General features: G+C 31.4%; 2 protein-coding genes, 1 long non-coding RNA gene and 1 other non-coding gene across 5 annotated transcripts; 1 reads left to right on the forward strand and 3 right to left on the reverse strand.

Annotated features, from left to right (window-relative positions):
* Positions 1 to 6,950: 6,950 nt before the first annotated feature.
* On the reverse strand, positions 6,951 to 8,993 carry LOC116350874. Of its 2 annotated transcripts, XR_004202059.1 has the most exons (6): positions 8,860 to 8,993; positions 8,749 to 8,791; positions 8,400 to 8,590; positions 8,122 to 8,328; positions 7,966 to 8,023; positions 6,951 to 7,871 (listed from the first exon to the last, which is right to left on the reverse strand). It is a non-coding gene; the product is annotated as an uncharacterized LOC116350874 (long non-coding RNA). The 2 variants fall into 2 exon arrangements; XR_004202058.1 differs by having other exon boundaries at positions 7,966 to 8,328.
* A 2,193-nt stretch (positions 8,994 to 11,186) lies between these two features.
* LOC116350910 (gustatory receptor for sugar taste 64f-like) lies at positions 11,187 to 19,262 on the reverse strand. The gene is made up of 15 exons (XM_031782908.1): positions 19,203 to 19,262; positions 18,871 to 19,136; positions 18,637 to 18,791; positions 18,326 to 18,578; positions 18,233 to 18,262; positions 15,270 to 15,498; positions 13,220 to 13,489; positions 12,958 to 13,152; positions 12,618 to 12,889; positions 12,468 to 12,557; positions 12,340 to 12,404; positions 11,990 to 12,269; positions 11,539 to 11,547; positions 11,389 to 11,453; positions 11,187 to 11,329 (listed from the first exon to the last, which is right to left on the reverse strand). The coding sequence occupies exons 1-14, from the start codon at positions 19,255 to 19,257 to the stop codon at positions 11,403 to 11,405; spliced, it is 2,220 nt and encodes a 739-aa protein (XP_031638768.1). The 5' UTR covers positions 19,258 to 19,262; the 3' UTR covers positions 11,187 to 11,329; positions 11,389 to 11,402.
* Positions 19,263 to 20,797: 1,535 nt separating this feature from the next.
* LOC116350911 (gustatory receptor for sugar taste 64f-like) lies at positions 20,798 to 23,090 on the reverse strand. The gene is made up of 7 exons (XM_031782909.1): positions 23,020 to 23,090; positions 22,919 to 22,962; positions 22,656 to 22,857; positions 21,796 to 21,866; positions 21,456 to 21,730; positions 21,231 to 21,385; positions 20,798 to 21,164 (listed from the first exon to the last, which is right to left on the reverse strand). Exons 1-7 carry the CDS (start codon positions 23,088 to 23,090, stop codon positions 20,798 to 20,800), a joined length of 1,185 nt encoding a protein of 394 aa, XP_031638769.1.
* LOC116350959 lies at positions 22,270 to 22,498 on the forward strand. Its single transcript, XR_004202065.1, has one exon. It is a non-coding gene; the product is annotated as a small nucleolar RNA U3 (small nucleolar RNA).
* Positions 23,091 to 23,157: the final 67 nt, after the last annotated feature.

The raw sequence follows: 23,157 nt of genomic DNA on the forward strand, positions 1-23,157 counted from the left end.
GCCAAACAAATGACTATAGCATATTGTAAATGTAGATACAATGTGATCTCATTGTTGATTCGTCGCAACTAATTCGTGTATTCATGCGAAAAGTTCAAAATTAGTTTTGTTTGATCTTTTGGTAGAGAATTTGCCGACGTTTGTTGTTTTTTTTAATTCATTTTCGTCACTGTCTTTGTTTTTAAAAGCAAAAAATGTTGTTCTTTCCGCTGATGTAGCAAATGCATGTCGTTTTTTGTGCATTCATTCCCCCTCTCTCTTTGATTCCCAGTCATTGTTTGCATATTTTGTGTCGTTTCATTTAATATGCGCGCATCTTAATTGTAATTTTGTCTTCCAACGAGAAAATCAAAAATGGACTCAAAAATACATCGTCTGCAGGACTCTTTGAAGACGATTTTTGAATGACTTTAATATCAGGGTAAAATTCTTCGAATAGTACGATAAACTTTTTTTAATTTGACCATACCATTTTTCTTCCACATTTGCACCATAATGGAAGACTTTCCAAAAGAATTCCACATTACGGAGAAGAAAAAAATAATTCAAACGAATTACTTTTTAAAATCAATTATGATTTGACATTTGAATGATTAAAAAAAAGTAATGGCTCGACTAGAAACGAAGTACTGGAGACGATTAGAAAAAAACGGTCGGATTTATTAAATTAACGCCCGCGAAAAAAGGAAGTCATCGTCAAAAATTTAGTAAGTCAATGTTTGCTGTGATAATTCAAAATATGTTGTTAAATGACGATTTTCATCAAATAAAAGCCATAATTTGGCATGCCGATAAGATGCGAACTAAGAGCAAATAAGCGTTTAAATTATTCAAAAAGTCTCTGGCTGAAAGGAAGGGTTTTGCGCGTCGGCGTTTTAAAAGATGCACTCTGTGCCGCTAATATTTGGATAAATTATTGTTATTGTAATCTGTAAACAAAGTGTATAGTTAATCATGCGAACAAAGTTAATGTATTACAAACTTTTTTTTGCCGCTCTGTTCTCGTCGTATTCTTTCGTTGCCTTTTATGGTTTTCCGCCTTTAAATTGAATCGGTTTGTTGTTTTTCCGAAACGTTGATTGCTTTCTTTTTCGTTGCTTTCCTGTTTTTAAACGATATATATATCGAGAGTGGAATTGCAACCCTTTGTTTTCTTACAAAGTTAACGCATTCAGTTATTAACATTCCCAAAGGATTCGCATTACACCGAAGGGTTTTTCGTTTGTCAGTGACTTGTCCTTAATTTTTTTTTTGTTCTGTACTTGTACACTCTGAATTTTGTGCCAGTCGACAAATTAAATGTACAACAACGACGACATCGTGTACCGAATTCAAAACATCTTTCTCTTTCGTCATACACACACACATTTTGTCGGAGTCGGTTTTCAATTTTTCCGCTTTAATGGTTTTCTTTTACGGAAAATTTGACGGCAAAGAGCCGATTTAATGCGTAAAACTTTTATATATCTCTTACATTTCAACCTTTGGCTTTGTAAGGCGTGTGTGGGAAAAAAGCAACGACAATACATCCGAACTTTCCTTGACTGAGATCGCATTTTTACATTTTAATTTCATTAACTTTTCAGCATTTAGCTGGATCGGACCCGGTGTCTTTTAATTTGTCTACGTAGTCATTAAATTGATACAAATGTAACGATGCTGGCAATTAAGCGGTGAATGAACGAACGAAGGAAAAAAAATTACAATCAAGAACCAAAAGTTACCATTTATGAAATGAGCGTCGAATGTAAATATCACAATTATTAATGTATTCGGAACATCTTTAGTCGCAGATTCGACCCTCAATGAACTTTTCTTTCTTGTTTTGCTGGCACAAAGGCTTAAATACAAAATATGTATGTAAAAAAGGGTTTCATTCGCGAGACTTTCATAATTTTTATTCAATATTGCCCCCGAGACGATGAACACAGTGAACTGACACCGACGGCACCAGAAATTTGTCCATCTTGTGCACTAATTTTCATGATAAAAAAAATGCGTTTTTTTAATTACTCACCTATTCTGGATTATTTTTTTCGGTTAAGCAATCTGCCAACGTCAACTTCACCATATAATAATAAATGAAAGTTTCATGAGTCTATTGGCGATAAACATTACGCGTTAACACTATACCAATGAATGTCTGTCATTTACATTTTTTACTTCGGTCAAAAATTGCTTCAAAACTTTTCCCATTTTTACATTTTTAAAGACGAACTTTCGAAACATTATCATATTTTAGACCTTTCAATTAGACACCGTAAGCAAAGAATATTTGCATTATTATTTTGACTTTTTCACTCAACATCCTGGTTTTTCTTTTATGGATTATGACAAACTATTACCTCTTACGCGGGACATATTTTTGCATACAGGATTCAATATGCCGGTTAATACTTTTTTAAGCCGTGGATTTTTAATAAAATCTCAATAATTATATTTGAATCACTCCTCTAGCTTCTTTGGGCGCTCATCCTCACATTTATTGCTATTGGAAACAATCTCTGATTCGAATTCAAACATTGATATTTCCTAGCAAAATTATATGCAGTCAAAATTGATAAGCATTTAGAAGCATAAACTACAAAGCATAGTTAGTATTTTTGTGGTAACACAAACTAAATGAAAGTTTTGTTTCTTTTAAAATGTTTGGACCATAGAAGCAAACCAAATATCGAATACTCCAACCAATATTTTTCGAGCAGTACGTTTCGTCTTTATGTCTAAAAATGAACGTTTTCGTAAAGCATAAAGTTTCAAGTATGAGCCTGCGCATTAAAATCATAACAAACATGACAAACCATATGGAATCCACATTTAATCGGATTTTTTTTTCTTGGATTTACTCACAATGCATCTCTACTGAAACATGCCTTATTTTTGAACAAGTCTGTTTCGCATTTTCATTTGATGTAGAAACATTTTTAATATAAGAGTTATAATGATAAACGTTACGTAAATGTATATATTTAATGATTACTTAGTATGGCATGACTACTTAGTCTGTCTAAAAATATTTACAAAATGTTACACAATAAATATTTTCAACAAAAACAGCCTTTATTCACGAAAAATGTTTGTAAAATGTGTAAATAAATGCAATAAAAAAGTTGATTCGGCAAAAGTTTTCACAATCTGGCATTGATTTTAATAAATTACATTTATTTTAGATACGAATGTGTCAATCTTACAGTCGAAAACATATTGCAATACGAATGACGCACGAGGTACTATTTTCGTATGGTTGATTTTTTGATATTTTATTTTAAATGCACATTGTATTTATGAAGATCAATCAGTTTGTAAAGAGGATTTGTCGAGTTCTTTTCATTTTCTCAGTTAAAATAAATCATTTGTCATTTAATATAAAAAATGAGTTTTAAAAATATTTTCTTAATCTTCGGGACTTTCTTGGCATTTGTTGATATAGTTTCATTGGAAGATCCCCCATATGAAGATCTCAACCCGTGCTGCTGTCCACTGTATTACGATCCAATTTGTGGTACGGATGGAACGACATATAATAATCCATGTAGCTTCGATTGTGCCAGAAAAAAGAACAAGAAATTGAAAGTTTCGCGCTGGGCTCCATGTGAACCTTTGATTATATGCTCCTGTGACGACAAGTTTTCACCAGTTTGTGGATCAAACAATGAGACATATGACAACACATGCTATTTCGATTGTGCAGCGTACCAGGAGTACAATTTGGATATCGTGTGCTTTTCGCAGTGCGAGAATTGCATCAAGCAACCGCTGTGCAAATGTACACGGGACTATGACCCAGTTTGCGGATCCGATAAAATATCATACCTCAATGAATGCTTTTTAAAATGCGCACAACGACAAAATAAACATTTGAAGAAAATTAGCAATAAAAAATGCAGTAAATGCAAGAAGACAGTGAATGGACATTCAACATCGTCATCATCGTCATCATCATCATGTTGATTCGACCTTCATATATTGGATTTTTTCTTTTTTTTATTCAAGGAAATGGAAATTTTATAAAGCTTTGCTTATGTCAATAATATGACAAACAATAATTAATCGCTTAAATATTCAAATATGTACACCAAAACAATATGCATACACAAAAATAAAGAAATATATATATCATATTTATCTGTACTTATTTTTATCGTCAACAAACGAATGGTTTTTGCCACCACATACGTGGGCTACAGTCTGAATCAGAACATTTAATCTTTTCATAAAAAGAGAAGAAGAAAAGAATTTCAATAGAATATTTGAATGTGGCGAGGCAAAGTGGTGATGAAATACGAGGTGGTACTGATTTCGTTATTACTTAGTACATGTATAAACGAAAGATGTGATATTCAAAGGAATTTCGGGAGAATACTCTGAAGCAAACTTTTACAACCATTTCCTGCAGTTCATTTTAAAGTGAACGCTTGTATGTCGAAAAATGAACGTTTTCATTTGAACTGCTTGACATTGACGTTTCACAAACTTGCGCATTTCAAAAAGTTTTGACATTATAATTCATGCGTTTTAAATGAAACGGTTTAAAACGGTGATTTTAAATTCAAATATTGTCAAATATTGTCATTGAGCCTGCGCTTTGAAATCACTTCAATTCACTCAGTTTTGCGGATAGAAGTTAAGCGCATTACGCAAAAATGCCATTAGGGTGTCAAATTCAAGTACGTTATAAATCCAATGGAACAGTCTTCCGAAGATTATTCCAAGTTCATGCATGTCAGAGACCACTATTAGGCAAATGTTGCAAATTAATTATTATTGATGCTTATTAGTTGAGTCCCAAATCGAAAAATTTGCGGATCCGATAATTTGCGGGACTTTATATACGCCAATATCTAAAATAAATTATTTACCTGGAATAACTATGCTCAAAAATAATTTTTCATTTTCTTTTATTTTAATTTTTAATTTAATAATTATATTTGAATCGATTCCAATTTGTTGTCATATTTAAATTTTGAACTATACAAGACTGCATGAACTAAATGTTTATGGTTAAGTTGACAGCATTGTTGCCGGCAAACAGGTGTCCAATTGGCAAGGTCGCAATTTGTGTATGAAATCATCGACAATTCTAATAACGGACAAGTCCAATGAGAAGATGAAGGGAGTTGCGGCCGCTTATGCAGATTGATTGAATCGTACATGAAAAAACAAGGAGGTTGAATAGAAAATGAGACAGACTTAGAAATAAGAGAAATATCATCATCGACTAGGCTAGAAAATTTAATTTAAATAACTTAATAGAATAAATTAGCTATCAAGTAAAGGAAAAAAGGAACAAAATTCAGTAAAGTACATATCATAAATTGTTTAAACGAATTCAACGAAACGTTTAATTTTAATGAAAAAGCATAAAAAATTACGAACTAAGAATGTCGTAAAACATTGGATTGAATCTTTATTATTATTTTTTTTTTAAATTTAATAAGGACTATATGAGATAAGTTTTAAAATTACTAGTTTGAGCTCGATGAAATTAACATATGACCAAAGGAAAAACTAATGCTGATATGAAAAAAGTTTGGCTAAAAATAACTTTAGAAAAAAAAACAATTTTTGTATTCTTTTTCGTCAACAGTTATGGTAAAACAGCAACATTAAATAGCGTTCATTTTAATCTAATGAAATAGCGTGCATTCAAACCAATAAATTTTACAATTGAAAAAAATCAGTTGATCAAGTTTCGTGGTCACATTAGAAAGGAGCATGTTTGAATGCCCAATCCGTTCATTTTTAATATTCAATTATAAATGATTATTTGGTAACGTTTGCCGTTATGTGTTATTTTTTTTGTTGAATTTGTGTTTTTTGCTTCAAAAATGGTGTGCCCAGATTTTTGATGCAGAAAAGAATAAAAATGTTTGGAAATAGAATAAATGAAACGAATTCTTTTATATTTGTTTGTTTTGTTGCTGTGTGCTATGATATGATCATTTATTGAATTCATGGCTAATCATATCTCAAATGCGTAGGCATTTCTACATTCTTATGCCGTCTATTACCGAAACGTTTGAAACTTCACGCTTTTGTATAGCTTTTGAACTTACGCATACAATAGTCACATAAAACATTGTATTTGTCTATATAATTTTCATACAATATCGTTTTTGTATATTCTCTTTTTAGCGGTTCTTCTTCATTTATGCTTTGAAAAAGATCCGCACACTAAATTTCATTAAAGTAGTATTTCAACAAGTAATACTAGTATATTGATCTTTATTGATTAATGTCGTTATATAAAATTGTTTCATAATAACAATAATAAAACTGATTTTTTTTAAATCTTTTAGTTTTTTTGAATGATTTTGTTTCTTTTGGTTCGAGTACATGATCGGTATTGAAAAATATTTTTTTCGAGAAATTAGATTCGGTTAATATTGACACTGTAATACTGTCAATTTGCCGAAATAAAACTCAAAGATATTTTTTAAATTTTTATGGCTGATAATAATTGTACCTAAAATGTACCTTCAAAATAACATCATCATAAAGTCATTAATTCGATGATATTCTCCTTCAAAATTCACGGGGGGTTTCCCGGAAAAATGGCAAAAATGAAAATCAACGATATTTTTTAAAATTTTTATGGTTGATAATAATTGTACATAAAATTAACTTTACTTCCTGAGAGTTTCAAGACGATCGGATAGAAAATATGTATAACTTCCATATAAAAGTTCCAATATCTGGAGTAAAATAATTTTTCGATCGGATAACAAATAAGTTTGACTCCCATACAAAAGATCCAATATCTGAAGAGAACACTTTTTTTTTCGAAATGTGAGGACATTTGAATATACATCCGAATTTGACAAGAGATAAAAAAAGATTCAATTTAAAAAAAAAGTAATATAATCATATTGAAATTATGTCTAAAACAAATTGGTTTCAAATTTTGGTTCTTCACCTCGAGAAGTTTTTTATTTATTGATATTATGATGTTAAAAAATTATTATCCAAAAAAGTTATAAATTTGCCCAAAGGATCAGATTCTGATTTGTTGCACGTTATACAAAGATGGATTGAAAAATTTCGTTCTCATGAATATAGGATAAACACTTACACAAAATTGAAAACATGTGCAAGGTGATAAAATATTGTTTTGTATGATAGCTACGAAGGACTTTGATATAATATTTAGTTTTTCGATTAGTTATATGCATTGTGTGCTGTCTGGTGTGATGAAAAAATTATATAAAATTAAACAATTTATGGCTTTACATAAAAAATCATAACATTCCGTACTACATTGAAAATAGACATCAAATTCCTCTAAGCAAACTGCTAATAAATATAAAATCAATATCGAAAATAATCAGAAAACCCAGATCAATTTTTCTCGAGAGGGAACTTCTCAACTTTGATTCATTTCCATCAGATCTTATGCCTTCATTATGATAAATGTTACTGATTTGAGTCTTCAGAATCGAGTCTTCCTTCAAATATAAATTGCAGGCGACTGAGCACGAATCCGATTGCAACATTAAATTCATAACAATATATTGATTCACTGAAAATATTTCACCATCCCGACTTCATGCTGGAAAATCCAATGTTTTGGAATTGTGAGATGAATATGTGAACATATCGCTTTAACCAACGACTTTACCACGAGAGATATATTGACTGAATAGTACACAGCTGAAACACAGTATGCATTGTCAAATACACATATTTAATGGTCGTTTATGCCACTTCAGAATAAAGTGTATTGATTGTGTGGTCGATTAAACGAAGATAGACGAACAATTGAAAGAATTTTTTTTTTTCCATAAAATAAAATCTTTCTAAACCTTCGGCACAACTACACAAAATTTGTTAGTATACACCTTTATAATATTTAGGATAATGAAGAGTTTCGCCTATAATAAGAAAATGATATTAGTTATATTGTATTTAAAAAAATAATATGACAAATATAAACTACTTTTTTTGATGTTGTTTATCAATGCTTACATAGTCTCCACATTCAAAGTGAGTTCCACCTCTATAGTAAGTCCGTTAGAAATTACTTCTGAAAAAATAGATTTGAAACATTTAGTTTGATTTTGTACCAAAATGCTTGAATTCTTCGAAATGTCATGGTTACTACTTCAATATTTTTATAATAACTTCGTATATTGTATTCTATATTAGCCAGTGTTCCTTGGTGAAATGTTATGTTTGTTACTGTATGAAAAATATGTTTAACACGAATTTAAGATCTTTGTTTTTCACCCAATTTCTGTATGACATTGTTTCAGAATCTTTTTTTTAATTTGGTAATCTACTTTTAAAAGTTCTTCATCTCGCTCCCAAATGAAATTTTCTTCTAAACGTCTGGAAATAATACAAAGAATGTGCATTTAGAGTATGTTCTTATTTTAAGGTATTTAAAATGTTTTTATTACCGATTTAATAGTTTTTGCCGTCGGGGTACAGTTTTTTATTTTAGCTGCCTTATTTTGAAAGAAAATGTCTCTAGTTTTCGATGTTGTTGTGTCTTTTTGACAGTGTCTTCTTTTGATCGCCATTTTTTATGTCAGTTGGTGTGACACTTCTATGTAATATCCTGCTCGGTGTGACATTCATCATAAATATTCTATTTACATAAACAAAATACATCTTTTTGTTAGAACAAATGTTAAATTTAAAATAATTCATCGTTTAACTTCACATTCTACAGGAATGTTTTATAATTTATAATATATGCTAATAATAAATCTATACTGTAGATAATAAAATTTACCAATCACTTACTGAATTCCTTCGGATATTTTTTTGTGTCCAACCTTTTCTTCGACTTCGAATTTAATTTGAAGAATAATAAAATTACAGTCACATTTAAAAAAAAATTGTAAGTTTGCATACTTTGAGATACACGCTATGATACATAGATTTTTTCTCTACTCAATTCTCAGGATATAGTCGTAAAATATTCCGCAAAAATTCTTCATATTTTAGTAAAACTTGTATGCTTATTTATGTTTGAAACGAATATACGATTAATGTTGTAGCAATCATTTTTACTTCACTTTTGTAATGGTTTTAATGAAAAGTATATTGTTGAAGACTTACTGTTTGACGTTTACATCTCATTTTCAATATAAATATATTGACAAATAAAAAGACGGAGACAAAAATATATAAATTTCATGTTTACCATTATAATAATAATATTTTTATTTTCTGTGTACAGATTTTTGACGAGGAAGTAACTGTACTGTAGAAAAAAATGTAACTTCTGGCAAACGAAATTTCCGATTGTTCGGGTGGTGTCCTATACAAAACTTATATCCATGCATGTGTATATACAGGGTGTGTCATACCTGTGGGTAAATAAAAGGTAGTATGACTATGAATTTAATTTTTTCTGTCCCGATAAATCTTTATATATTCTTAATAAGATCAACTTAGAAATTCCCAAAAAATGAAAATTAAAAGTTAAAAGTTAGTTTCCCACCTTATATGAGACACCCTTTATGTATATATGTATGTATATGTATACATACGTACACATATATACATTGCCGTTCATATGTTTGAACTGTGTTGTGTTTCATTTTGAGAAAAATGAGCATCAAGTAGCAAAGAGTGTGATTCTCATGGATTATAATTCGTACAAAATTCGTGTTTCAACTTTTATAATTAAAAATTCGTTTGTATGATGGCGTAAATAAATGACGTCAATTATAGGTTTACATTGATATTTTTGTTCGTGTCTTTTGGAATATTGGCATAAATATGGATACTGATGTATATAGTCTCATCTAAAATTATAAATAGATGTCAAAACGATGTTTATTTGTCAGGAATAGAATAATGAATATTTACGCTAAAATGAAACGTATTAGAAACCATGACAACGAACGATGAATGGATTAACAATCGAATATCATGCTTCCCCATAACGTTTGCTCTTTGTTGCATGTTGACAAATCGAAAGCTAAATCCGGTTGAAAGGACACGGTTAGTATTAAAACGGTTTACACCTGAAGCATAAAAGCCTTTTGCGAATATTTTTATGGAATAAATCTTTTTTCCGCGAAATGTTAGCGCCGTTGATGGTGTCATATCTCCCATTTCCTAAATTAAAGAATCAAATTTAAATGGAAAATGTATTCAATCATGCGGAAGACATACATAAATTTAATCGAAAAAATATGAACCTCTTCATTCGTTGTCGAAAGTTCGTGCGGTTCAGTTCATCAAAATGAATAAAGTTTTTATGAAAAAATCAAGTGATTTTTTTAAAAGTTATCAACTAACAAGCAGTTATCCAAAAAGCAAAGATGCCATATCTTCGGATTTCATTAATTTCTACGGATTTTTAATCTTAATCGTCATTTTATTATGTTCTTTTATTATTATAGTGGCAGTTATTTGTTTAGGAAAATTTATTTATAAAATAATTATAACAAAAAGAAATGAGAGAGAAAACATCAAAAGAAATGTACCAGATGTAGTTGACACTGAAAACTATGAATGCAGAAGAGATCCCGAAATATACGAAACTATATATATATAACTACATATATACAACTCCAATACATTAATTACTTTTTCGTCTAATGTTAGCTTCAAGGCGCATATAAAAAATATTCAATTTGAGAGAAGTATTGTAACAATGTTTTCAAGTAAGTATGATCTAGACAAATATTATTCGCAAGTAATGTATTTATTATCCCAAGTCCCTAAAGAATTACATTTTTGATTTGAAATTTTAAAAGTGATAAAATCCAAAAATGACATAGAAAAATCTACTACTTTATTTATTGATCAGTGTTTACAATGCGCAGGTTAATTTACATTTATATAGTAAACTACTATTTTAAAGTGACATAACTAAATCTTTTTAGTGGTTTAATATTCCATCCGTTGACATTTTTGTTTTGATTTGTATACAAATGTGATTTGAGCGCTCGTCAAAAAATGCAGCATTAGATTTTTCACAGTATAATGGCGAAATATATACATAGGTGTTTATTTCACGTTGTGTACTATATTCATGACTCTAGCTGATTGTAAACAAATTTAATGTTGTTGTATACCATATATTGTTTTTTGGATATATCCGTAAGATCTCCACAAGAGCTGGATCTAAGCGTGCGTTCATAGTTTTTGTTATATTTCAGATATATGGAAAATTTCGTTGAAGGCTTTAATGCGTCATATAGCTAAATGTAAGAGTTTTCTGCCATCATTGCTGTAAGTGCCATCTATATTTAGTGTTCCGATTTACGAAAATTTAATACACAAGAGCACCCATATTTAATAAATAAAATCACTATTTTATGTCGAAGATTTTTGCTTCTGCTTCCAAGTTCCGTTGAAGGATTATCTACAGTACGTAAGTCATTTATTGAATTGTGAAAGCAATTGATTTATTTAATAAATTACAATTAAGTTTTTTTTTAATTTCTACGACAGGCAACTTGAGGTGACTCTTCGGTGTGAAATTGAATCTAAAAAACAAAAACATATTCAATTATTCAAATATTTCGGAAATTCAAAACTATAAAAACTATTTAGCTTTAAATGTATACTAACCAAAACGAGCTTGTATGTTATGAAAAAAAAAAAATATATAAATGTTTCAATGTAAAAAAAATCTAGGGGGAGACACGAATTATGGATTTACCAGGAAAAATAATAAGATATTAAAAGTTATTAGAGACATTAGCTAGTGCACAAACCATGCAGCATCGGTCAAAAACATTTGGTGGAAAAACATTCCGTCGTCAACCCAGAAACCATTGTATGTTAAAAAACATTGTAATTTATTATTTTCCAATTAATCCAACGAAAAAATAATTTAAAATACATTTTTTGTCATATTTTTAAATAAATTTTTTGAAGCGAACTGAGTAAAGAAAATGATACCACAATAATAAAAAAAAAACAGAAGATATTGGAGAATATTAAACGCAAATTAATTGGTAATACTAAAAACCGTGTCCGCCCCCAAGAAAAAAATTATTAAATTTGAACATCTAAGTACCTCATATGTAATGATAGTTCCTAAAACGGTTAAAATAAGTTTGCGTGTGAGGAAGAAAAATCTCATCCCGGTCAGTGCGATTGTGTCGTTGACAATGTGCTCACTGAAGCGTCGGGCCTCCATACACCAAGAGCTTGTCGGAATCGCTCTTATAACATTAATGGTCTTCTTAGATTCGTCGTAAATCTTAGCAGAATACAATGAAACGGCCAAGGTGCGTCCAATAAGAAAGGACAGTGAGAACCAAAAATACACAGCATGCGGAATGGATCGCATTGGCCTTTTTCAAACAATTATGAATTCATTTAAAATCAGTTCAATTGAAATGACACAATAATACTATGTTATACCGAATACTTCTAAGTAACTGTACGGCGATAAAGAATAAATTATTGGAAAATGACAGCAATGTTATCTACGAAACGACATTTGAAAAATGAGTCATAATAATGCAAGAAAAAAAATCTTGTGAAACCACCTGAGAAATCGCCTCATCTACCAGACCACATAGAACAGAAAGCTTACGATACTGTGTTCGACGCAAGGCCCAAAAGTCCTCTGACATGTGCTAAGAAAACCACATGTGCTTCAGAATTTTTTTTTTGTGTGAATTGTATTTTTTTTTTACCTCGCCTTTGACTCGTTTCAAATCTTCATTAATTTGTTCGAAGCGCGATGAGAGACCGGCACTCATTACCATCACAAATAAATCCATAAAGCTCCAACAAAATGTGGCAATTACATTCACAAATTTTCCAAAAAATGCAGATATTGGCGAAAATGGTACCAAGGCAAACAGTTGCGAAAGTTCCAGCTGGAAAAAATCATTGACTGGATCCTTTAGATCCAAGCATGTTTTCGAAAAATGAACGATTGAAATTAAATTTAAAAGGTGCTCCACTAAAAACAAGTAAGAAAAGATAATTTAATTTGAGCTACACTTTTTCTGTGGCCATTAAATTTCTTACACAACGACCCCATCATCACCACAATCGTCAAAATTTTCAAATGTAACGCCAGCTTCCTTTTTTCCCTTTGATATTTATACTTCGGCATTTTTGATTCAATTGATTCATATCGTCTCATTAATGTTGGCCAGTGCATCGCCAAAACACCAAATCGAAACATTGCATAAACGGCTGATGCATAGAAGATAACAGGAACTGGAGATATTTAAAAAAAATATTTTTTAAACATTATTATTGGTATTCAAAATGGAAATTCTCTCACCCATTTGTTCAAACTTGATTTCTTCCGAAAATGTCACCCAAAACGTCATTGCGGCATAGATTACCGTCAAAATGAATGCAACGAAACTGTAGATTGTTCTAAAACTACTCCATTTGAAATGTAATTTTGAAGCTGAGCTACATTTGACACCAACCACAGGCATCATACCAAAGCACTGGGCCATTACTAAAATTGAACCAATTGCCTCGTGAAAACTACCGTTAAACAGAAAATCTTTGCGTGTGGCTCGTTGTAAGCATTTTATTTCACCTTTTATGGAAAATACAATTTCAAAATGTATTTGGAAAAAATATCGACTCAAGATTTATGTACGTACCGATAAACCACTTTCTGCGATACACTTTTTTCAAGCCAAACGGAAATCTGCGAATATCAATGATAATATATTTCAGACTTTGACGGTGCCATGAATTTAACTTACTTGTATATTTTGGAATGCGAGCTCGATTTATTAATGCCACTCTCCGTTTTGACAATCCCATTCAGATTGTCTCTCACTGACGAGGAGTTCAGAGAAAGTCTCGACTGTTTCATATTAATACACACTGTAATCTGTTTCGTTTAGTGAAATAATTTTTCAATTTTGTCATGACAAAACAATTTATCCTTAAATTGATATCAAGGACAGTAGGACACACATACTCGCATTTGACATTCGAATGTGATAAATTTATTTCGTTAACAATTTTTTCCTTAATTATTATAATTACATGCTTTTGAGTTTGCAGCAAAATCAAGTTCATTGAAAACGATTAAATCGCCTATCAAAACCAATCTGTGTGAATACTGTTGTGCCACATACTGAGTGTAAACCATAGCTAATAAAAATGAATGTTTATTTTATATCAAGCCTCACTAACAATGTTGTTTGAATTCCATTTGTTTCCATGTATAGATATTATCTAAATTCTACAGGTTAATTCTTTGCGCATTATATGCATATACAACGAATGGGGAAGAAAATTACTTTTGAACAGCACTACATTGGCCTAAAACAATTATTTAAAAGGCAAAGTATTTGAAATAGTTTGATTTATACCGTTGGTAAATGACATAAAATTAACATGCAGTCGTAAATTTTAATTTCTGCAGTTGTAAATTTTGTAAAATTATTGAAATTTTTGAAAAAATTTAGGACAATTTTGGTGCTAATGTCCTGTATTTTGGAGTTTAAAATGCTCAAAAATCATCTGCTTAAAATGTGCCAGTAAAAAAAAACCACATTGAAAAAATGTCCTCGAAAAAAATTATGTCATGATTGTTGTAAAATTTTCATAAAATATTCTCTGGTTAACTAATATTTAAGTTTTTCGAATGAACTTGAAATTTGTGTAGGTTATCACCTGTATGCTAGCCTGTATGGCTTGTATATGGTTACTTTCAAGATACATTTTTGACAAACGTATATAATTCATATACAAGGATCGTTACTCATAATGAGCTTGCGATTGAGAAAAAAATATTTCATTCTATTTCTATAAAAACTATAAAATTCATTGACAACTGATATAAGAAATCGATTATATCTTATTATATCATTTTGAGAGGAAACATCCTTCTAATATACAATTTGACGAGAGTCGAGCGCTATCCATATAAATACATTGTGACGTCACACATCTTACACAGAAACGACATCTTTGTAAAACAGGCTAACTACAATGTAAAAGTATAGCGAGAGGAGAAGGGAGTAAATAAAAAGGGGAAACAGATACGTTTGATTTACATTGTAGTTAGTCGGTTATTAATAGATGGCGTTTATATAGTGTGCCCTTATTGCGTTTGACTCTCGCAATTTGAAAAAAAAAAAAAAAAAAAAACAATATAAACTTCGGGATAGAGTATTTTTCGTAGAATGACAAATTATTTTGAATATCAAAAAACCGTTGGTAAATAGTTGAATTTCAAATTAACGTTCGCGACAAATTTCAGACACTGGCTCCTCTTTGTGAAATTGAATTAATACTGGAAACATACATTACAGACGTAAGCACTGAATACCAAATATCTTTTCATACAAGTTACCTACCCAATTCATATGTAATAATCGTAGCAATCATACTCAGAATGAGCTTACGTGTGAGAAAGAAAAACCTCATGCCAGACAGAGCCACAGTATCATTGATCACGTGCTCGGAAAATCGTTGAACTTCCGTGCAATAAGATTGAGTGGGTACAGCTCGAAGTATCTCCATTGGCTTTTTCGATTCATCATGAATCTCAGCCGAATATAATGAAACGGCCAAGGTTCGAGATATCTAAAACAATCACAATATTTATCACAATTTCTTCAAAAGAAAAAAAAAAGATATTACCAAGAATATGAGTGAAAACCAGAAGTACACGGCGTGTGGGATTGAGCGCATTGGTCTATTCAAAGCAGACAAAATTGAAAATTTACGACGCATTATTCATTTCAATGAGAAAATTACAAACCTAATACTTTTCAATAGGGTGTCACAAATGAAAAATAAATTATTGGAAAATGAAAGGAGAATCAAATGTGAAACTGCATCATCGACGACTTTGCAAAGTGCACAGAGCTTGCGATACTGTAATCGACGTAATGCCCAGTATTCCTCCGTCATATGCTATGATGTTGAAATAGTTTATGTGTTTATATAAAAACCGATTTGGTGATAATTCATTCTGATTTACCTCGCCTTTTATTCGCTTCAAATCTCGGTTAATTTTTTTGAATTGAGATGATAGACCGATACTTACAATCATCACAAACAAATCCATATAATTCCAACAGAATGTTGCACTTACGTTCACATACTTGCCAACAAATGTAATCCAAGGTGAATACGGTAAAAGTTTAAAAAGTGGAGTCCACATTAATGGCTCAAATGGATCTGTTTGGTGTAAACAGTTCTTTAAATAATGCACCTAAAAATTGATTTAAGTCAGAAGTCAAATATTTTGAAAGGTAATTGAACATTTTCCAGGGATTGTCACAGAATTATAAAGTAAGCATGATAAATTCAATTTCAATGATTGGAATAATTTTATGTTTTAAAAACATTGTTACCGTAGAAACCATTGACAAAGTATGCTCGACTTGAAAGAATCATAAGAAAAATGACTTTAATATTTTTATTTTTACAAAAAAAAAAATCGTTTCTCTTACCAAGTGAGCATATCAATACTACAAAAGATAACATTTTAATGTGAGAAGCCATCTTTCTTTTCTGTCTTTGGGTCCGATATTTCGGCAATTTTTGTTCAACCGATTCCCACTTTTGCATTACTAAAAAGAAATATTTTCAAAATTTTGACTAAAATGCAACAATTTATCACCTTTCGGCCACTTCAATGCTAATACACCAAAACAAATCGTTCCATAAAAAGCGGATGAATAGAAAATCAATGTATCTGTATGTTAAATAAACGAGTTTCATCAGTCGCGTTAAACGTTTATTTTATTGATCATTGACACTCACTCATTCTATCCAGTGCAATATCGTTTTTAAGTGTTATCATGAGAAAAATGCTTGCATAAATTGATATCAGTATGAACAAAATAATACTGTAGATCATTCTGAAACACTTCCATTTGAAATGTAACTTTGAGGCTGTTTTACTTTTAATACCAACAACAGGCATTAGCCCAAAGCATTGAGCCATTGCCAATACTGAGCCGATTGCTTCTTGAAAACTACCATTGTACAAAAAGTCTTTTCGCGTCGCTCGACGCAACCACTTGATTTCACCTGTTTAGAGTAGAAGAAGCACTTCATGTGACTGACATGAATTGAAAACCACTCACCTACCCATAAACCATTGTCGATGCGAAAATATTGAGTTGTTCAAAGCAAAGCGGAATCTATATATGTTCAAATGTATGTTATTGCCCTGTCTAATTATTATTTTTATATTTCAACCTACTTGTAGGTCTTGGGTTTGGAATTAGCTTTTTTTATTCCATTTGCTATCATAATTCCATTTGATTTCACTTTTTCAGCCGGTGAAGTCAACAAAAATCGCAACTTCTTCATTTTAAAACCTTTTTCACTCTATTTCATTCAATCACACACCTTTTCCCTGTTTTATCACGAAATTGCTTTCAAGGTTAAGCTCATTAACGTGTTTGCATGATAAATTTAAAATTATAGGTGAAATCAATAATGTCCTTTTATACTTGAATTGAAAAATAAGCAAGATGTAAACATTCGTGTTGAATATAATGGCAAGAAACACGGTATGTATTTCAGCAATTAATCACAGTACTTCACAAACGGTGTACAGTGCATTGCATTTAAAAAAAAAATGGTTTTGAAACTACGACAATTTCTGGATAAACAATTTTATTCACGTGCACACATTGATAACATCTTTTCACATTCATAATAAACATACACAGAAAGAAAAAATGTGGTATTTTTAATTCAATTTTGGTAGATTTAATATAAAATTAACCAACAACGAATTAAATTTACCATTTTCGACATCTCTGAGGCATATTTTTCAAAAGTGACTATTTGTTGAATAAGTTTTACCAACTGCTTCATTACATTTACCAACTTTTCGAAACCACAGATGACGCTAGCCCATGAATTTGGTGAATGAAATGAAGCAATTGGTAAAACTTATTAAACTGATAGTCTCTTTTGAGAAATATGCCTCAGAGATGTCAAAAATGGTAAATTTAATTCGTTGTTGGTTGATTTTATATTAAATCTACCAAAATTGAATTAAAAATACCACATTTTTTCTTTCTGTGTAGCGTTTGGTTCTAAAATTTAAACAAGAACCATCACAAGAAAAAATACAAAGTGAATTATAAACAGATTAAAAATTCTGAACCAAAACTCGAGAAATAGAATAAAATGAGAAGAAAAAAAAACATTTATAATATTGGGCCTTCAGATGTAAATATGTTCAGGTATCAGTGTTGAACTGCAACAAAACCTTCAAAGGAAAAAATGAATTCCGAAATCCTCATGTTATTGTTTGTACAAAAAATCTATAAATATTTTCAAAATTTACCAATTCATACGTCGCAATGCATCCCGTCACCTAATCGATGAAAAGACGAAATATTTAAAATAAATATCAAGTCAGTGGTGTTACGAATTTTACCGTTAAAATTATGCTGCGTTTTAAAAAGAAAAATTTCATGCCCGATAATGCAACGGTTTCATTGATCACTTCCTCTGAAAATCGGTAGGTCTCTTTGCACCAGGATTGCCTCGGTATTGCGCGTAAAACATTAATTGATTTTTTCGATTCGTCATGAATGTATGACGCAAAAAGCGAAACAGCCACCGTTCTCGTAATTAAAAATATCAATGAAAACCAGAAGTATACTTTGTTCATAAACGAGGGCATCGGTCTGGAATTTGAGATGAGATAGTTATTATAAACTCAATTGTGATGATTGACATACTCACTTTATGCTTCTGACGATTTGAACACATACGAAGAACAAATTATTTGCAAATGTAACCAAAATAATGTGCGAAATGCAATCATCAACGGCGGTACACAGATGGGCCACTTTCCGATATTGAATGCGACGCAAAATCCAAAAAACCTCGGATGTTTGCTGACGATAAGAGTCAAAATTGAACAAAATTATTACTTTTTCCTTGATTAAAAAATGTAACATTTTCTAATAAGATTACTTTGCCTTTCATGTGCCGCAAATCGGCATTCAATTGTTTGAATTGTGACGCCAAACCAATGCTAACGATCATGACAAACAAATCCAAAAAGCTCCATGCAAAGGTAACCACAAGATTAAACCATTTGACCAGCGCCGCTTTCCACCATGTCAATTCGGTTAAGGTAAATACCAATGGAATCTGAGTATCAAATAATGTTTTCACCGGATCCAATTTTTCACTGCGAGCTCTCATTACTATTGACACCATATTAAAAACGTGCTCAACTATCAAGGAATACAAATGATTATTCGATATTTTTTCTCACGTAATCGAAAATGAAAAGATTTTACCAAGAGCAACAGATAGAACAATCCATGATACGTTTCGAATTTTTCGGGAAAGCATTTTCTTTTCTTCCATTGTTCGATACGGTGGAAGTACTGCTTCGACAAACTCCCAGTGCCGCATGAGCTACAAAAAAAGTTTAATTTTTTTTTCAAGCTAATATAATTAGATTGCAATACCTTCGGCCACTTTCTAGCTAAATTGATGAAACTAAACACACCATAAGTCGTTGTTGAAAAGAAAGTAATGCCAACTAAGTCGAAGACAATGAAACAACTGTTAAGCAATCGAATGAAATATTCATAAAGAAAATACTCACCTAATGAGTTGAAAGTAATTGGGTTTTTCAGCGTCATATATGTGGAAAATATGGTGTATGATGAAGCAAATAAGAACGCCGTCACACTGTATAAGGTACGAAAACTTTTCCAAGTGAATCTTAATCCAAATGAAGAATTACCCGTAACTCCTATGACGGGCATGAGAGCCAAGCATTGTGCGACCACCAATACCGAACTGAATGCTTGATGAAAACTGCCGTTGATTACCGCCTCTTTGCCAGTTGTCCGGGACATTGATGACATCAACTCGAAAGACCAATATTTATTTTGATTGCTACTTTGCGTTGGCATTTCATCGAGATGTAGCCTGGAATTCGAAAAAAAACTGAATTACTATCAAACATTTACAAAAAAATCTATGTTTCATTTACTTATTCAGTCGACCTTTCGACTCTGATGACCATACTCTGTTATTTTTTAATGTAGCATTCCTTCGATTGTTTGATTTTCGAGTTTTCGGTCTGAGAAAAAAATGTCTCATTTTGAATTTGTATCTTTTGACAGTAAAAGGAAGGAGAATGAGTCTTGTCAGCGCACCAAAAACATACTAAAGCATAGACAAACCGCTAATTTCATTTTTACTTTGAATAAAATAAAATCAGTTCATGAAATGTAAATAATATGTCATTAAACAATTGAAATCTGTCGCATTGACACGAAACATGCTTTTGTTCGTGCCTAAAAATTGGTTGTTTGAACAACAGCTTAATTGTATTTAAATAACATGCTAATGCAACGAATAAAAATAGAAAAAAAGGATATTGTATGAACATGAAAAAAAATCATTTTCAAGTTCAAAATATATGTAAAATCATTCCACTACTGAGTGGTTTTACTGTATAATAATTTGACAAACGATGTGATAAATATTTGTTTATTTCATACAAGCACTGACACTTGTTATTAGGACTGAACTGGTTATTGTTTACACTGTCAGAAAAATACAAACAACCACATTGTACATGATCTATAATTATTATATTTTATATGGAGCTAAAGAATGACTTAATTGAAATTACATTTTAATCAATAGATATCAACCGTGGTTTGGGCTGCTTTCTAGCCACTAACATTTGCAGTGGACAAAAGAAAGATAGTATAAGGACGAAATTCTTTTTCAAACACACTGGTTAAGGTCGGTACGTCCAAAAAGCTGAACATTTCCATCTAAAATCGTGCCAAAAAATATATTTTAATGATGTCTTCTGATTGATCGTTACAGGAAAACTCCATTTAAGTTGGGCCAATTTGATTCGAGTTTAAGTGGAATTGCATCTTGAAAGAAAAAAGATTATAAATGTTTCATCGCAATGAACTTGAGAATTATATATGTTTACCAAAACGAGTTCGTATGTAACGATAGTGGCACAAACAGATAATATGAGCTTGCGTGTGAGAAAGAAGAATCTCATCCCAGACAAAGCGATGGTGTCATTGCTTACTTCTTCGTAAAATCGTTTTGTTTCGTTATTCCATGAATAAGGTGGTACCGCACATAGCACTTTAAGGGGTTTTTTCGATTCGTCATTGATACAAGCCGCACAAAATGAAACAACAAACGCTCGCATAATCAGGAAAATCAACGAAAACCAGAAATAAATCATCAGCAAATATGTTGGCAGTGGTCTACAGCCGTTTTTAAAAAAAATCCAATAAAAACAGATTCAGATTGCGATGATACCAAAAATTCACCTTAAACTTTGAAATAGTTGCTTGCAAATGAAAAACAAATTATTTGAAAATGACAGCAAAATAATATGGGCTATTCGTTTGTCAACCACATTGACCAAGTCACATAATCGTCGATATTGTGCTCGCCGATCGATCCAAAACTGCTTTGGCATGTGCTGATTAAACGAATAAGAGATTTATTACAACATAAAAGGATGCAATTTATCAAGTGGGATCATACAGTACCATGCCGTTTGCCCGATTCAAATCGTGGTTAAAAAGCTTAAAGTGCATGGTCAAACCAATGCTAATTACCACAATAAATACATCCAGAAAATTCCATAAAAATGTCGATATTAGGCTTATAAAACTGACAGAAGTTGCTTCCCAAAACGAAATTTCGCTGTCAGAATTGAATAAAAATGGTACATTCTGTTTGATCAGCTCAACAAACGGATTTTTTCCCATTTGGCATGTAATAACGTGATGCATTGCTGATGTAATACTTAGTAAATGTTCAACTAAAAGTAATAACAATATAATATTTGTATCATTTTAATTAATGGACATTTGTTGAATGGCATACTCAGTGCTAAAAATAGAACCGACAGGGATATGACTCTGATTTGTAAAATAAACGTTTTCTTCTGCTTTTCACTGCGAAAATTTGACGATTTTGTTTCCACATTTTCCCAAATGCGCAACAATCGAGGCCATTTAGGCGCAAGGTTCAAAAACGATATGAATCCATAAGTGTTTAAAATGTAAAAAGTAAAACTCGCTTGAAAAAAAAGGTAAATAATTATTTCTAACGGTGCGTTCGTTCGTGCGTACATTCGAATGCCATAGCGAATCGTTTGTGACAATCAAATACGCACAGACGATAAATCTCACAAGCAATACGAGAGACACAGCAAGCAAGCAATACGACAGCTACATAGTTCCTATACTGTGTACACTATAAACGTTATGTGTATTTTTCATTTTTGTGAATTTTATAATTCACTAGCGCAACGTATCACCGTAGAGCATAAGCGTCTGCTCAAAATAAGCGGACGGCAAGACTATACTTCACAGGATCATTTCTGTTAGTATTTCTTATACTTCTACTTTGGTTAACACTAGAGTGAACGGCAACCACGATGACGAGCTGTGGTGCTTTATCTGAAAGCGTGAGGGAGATTCGTGTGGTTTTTTGTTGCATTTCATGCATCGAAACCCACAATCGTCGATGATCGCTAACCCGTTGGTTACTCAGCGGGCCACGGATAAGGTGCTTTCTGAGTGGCCACCTTTTTTAATTCTTTCCACAAAAAAAAATGAAAATAAAAAATATTTGCAAAGACACAAATCGGCTTTGCAAATAATGAAATTTTGGTTAAAATTTATACATTCTCATGTGACTAACATATCGAAAGAAATTCCAATTTTCGTGTAAACGCTTGCCAAATTAGAAACAATGAGGCCATCGCCAAGATAAAGGCTATGGCTATACTATATACAGTCCGTAAAGCTGTCCATTTAAATTTAAGATTATCGATTAGATGACTTTTCACACCCAAGACAGGCATCACCCCGAAGATCTGACCGACAATCAAAAACGGCCATATTGCGTCTCTAAAACTTCCAACAAGACACCGGTTTTGTACTGAAATATACGAAACTTTTATTATCACATATTTCTACGTTGACTATTACTCTTTTTTTACCGTGATTGTGAGCTCGAGGCAACCAATTTGATTGTATCGGTGGTCTGAAATTTGTTTTTTAAAGTTATTTCGGAAACGAAGCGAATTAAAGCGCAATTTACCTTTTGAGACGTGGTGTGACAAAGAATTTCTTCACACTTTGAGGAAAAGTGATATTTTTTTTGTAAAGCATTTTTTTCGACGGAAAATTTTCGTGTCTAAACTCAATGAATAATTTGAAAAAAAAAATCGAAGAATTT

This window comes from Contarinia nasturtii, unplaced genomic scaffold (genome assembly GCF_009176525.2).
Source record: "Contarinia nasturtii isolate CC-2019 unplaced genomic scaffold, AAFC_CNas_1.1 Cnas_scaffold_4311, whole genome shotgun sequence".
Taxonomy (NCBI): Eukaryota; Metazoa; Arthropoda; class Insecta; order Diptera; family Cecidomyiidae; genus Contarinia; species Contarinia nasturtii.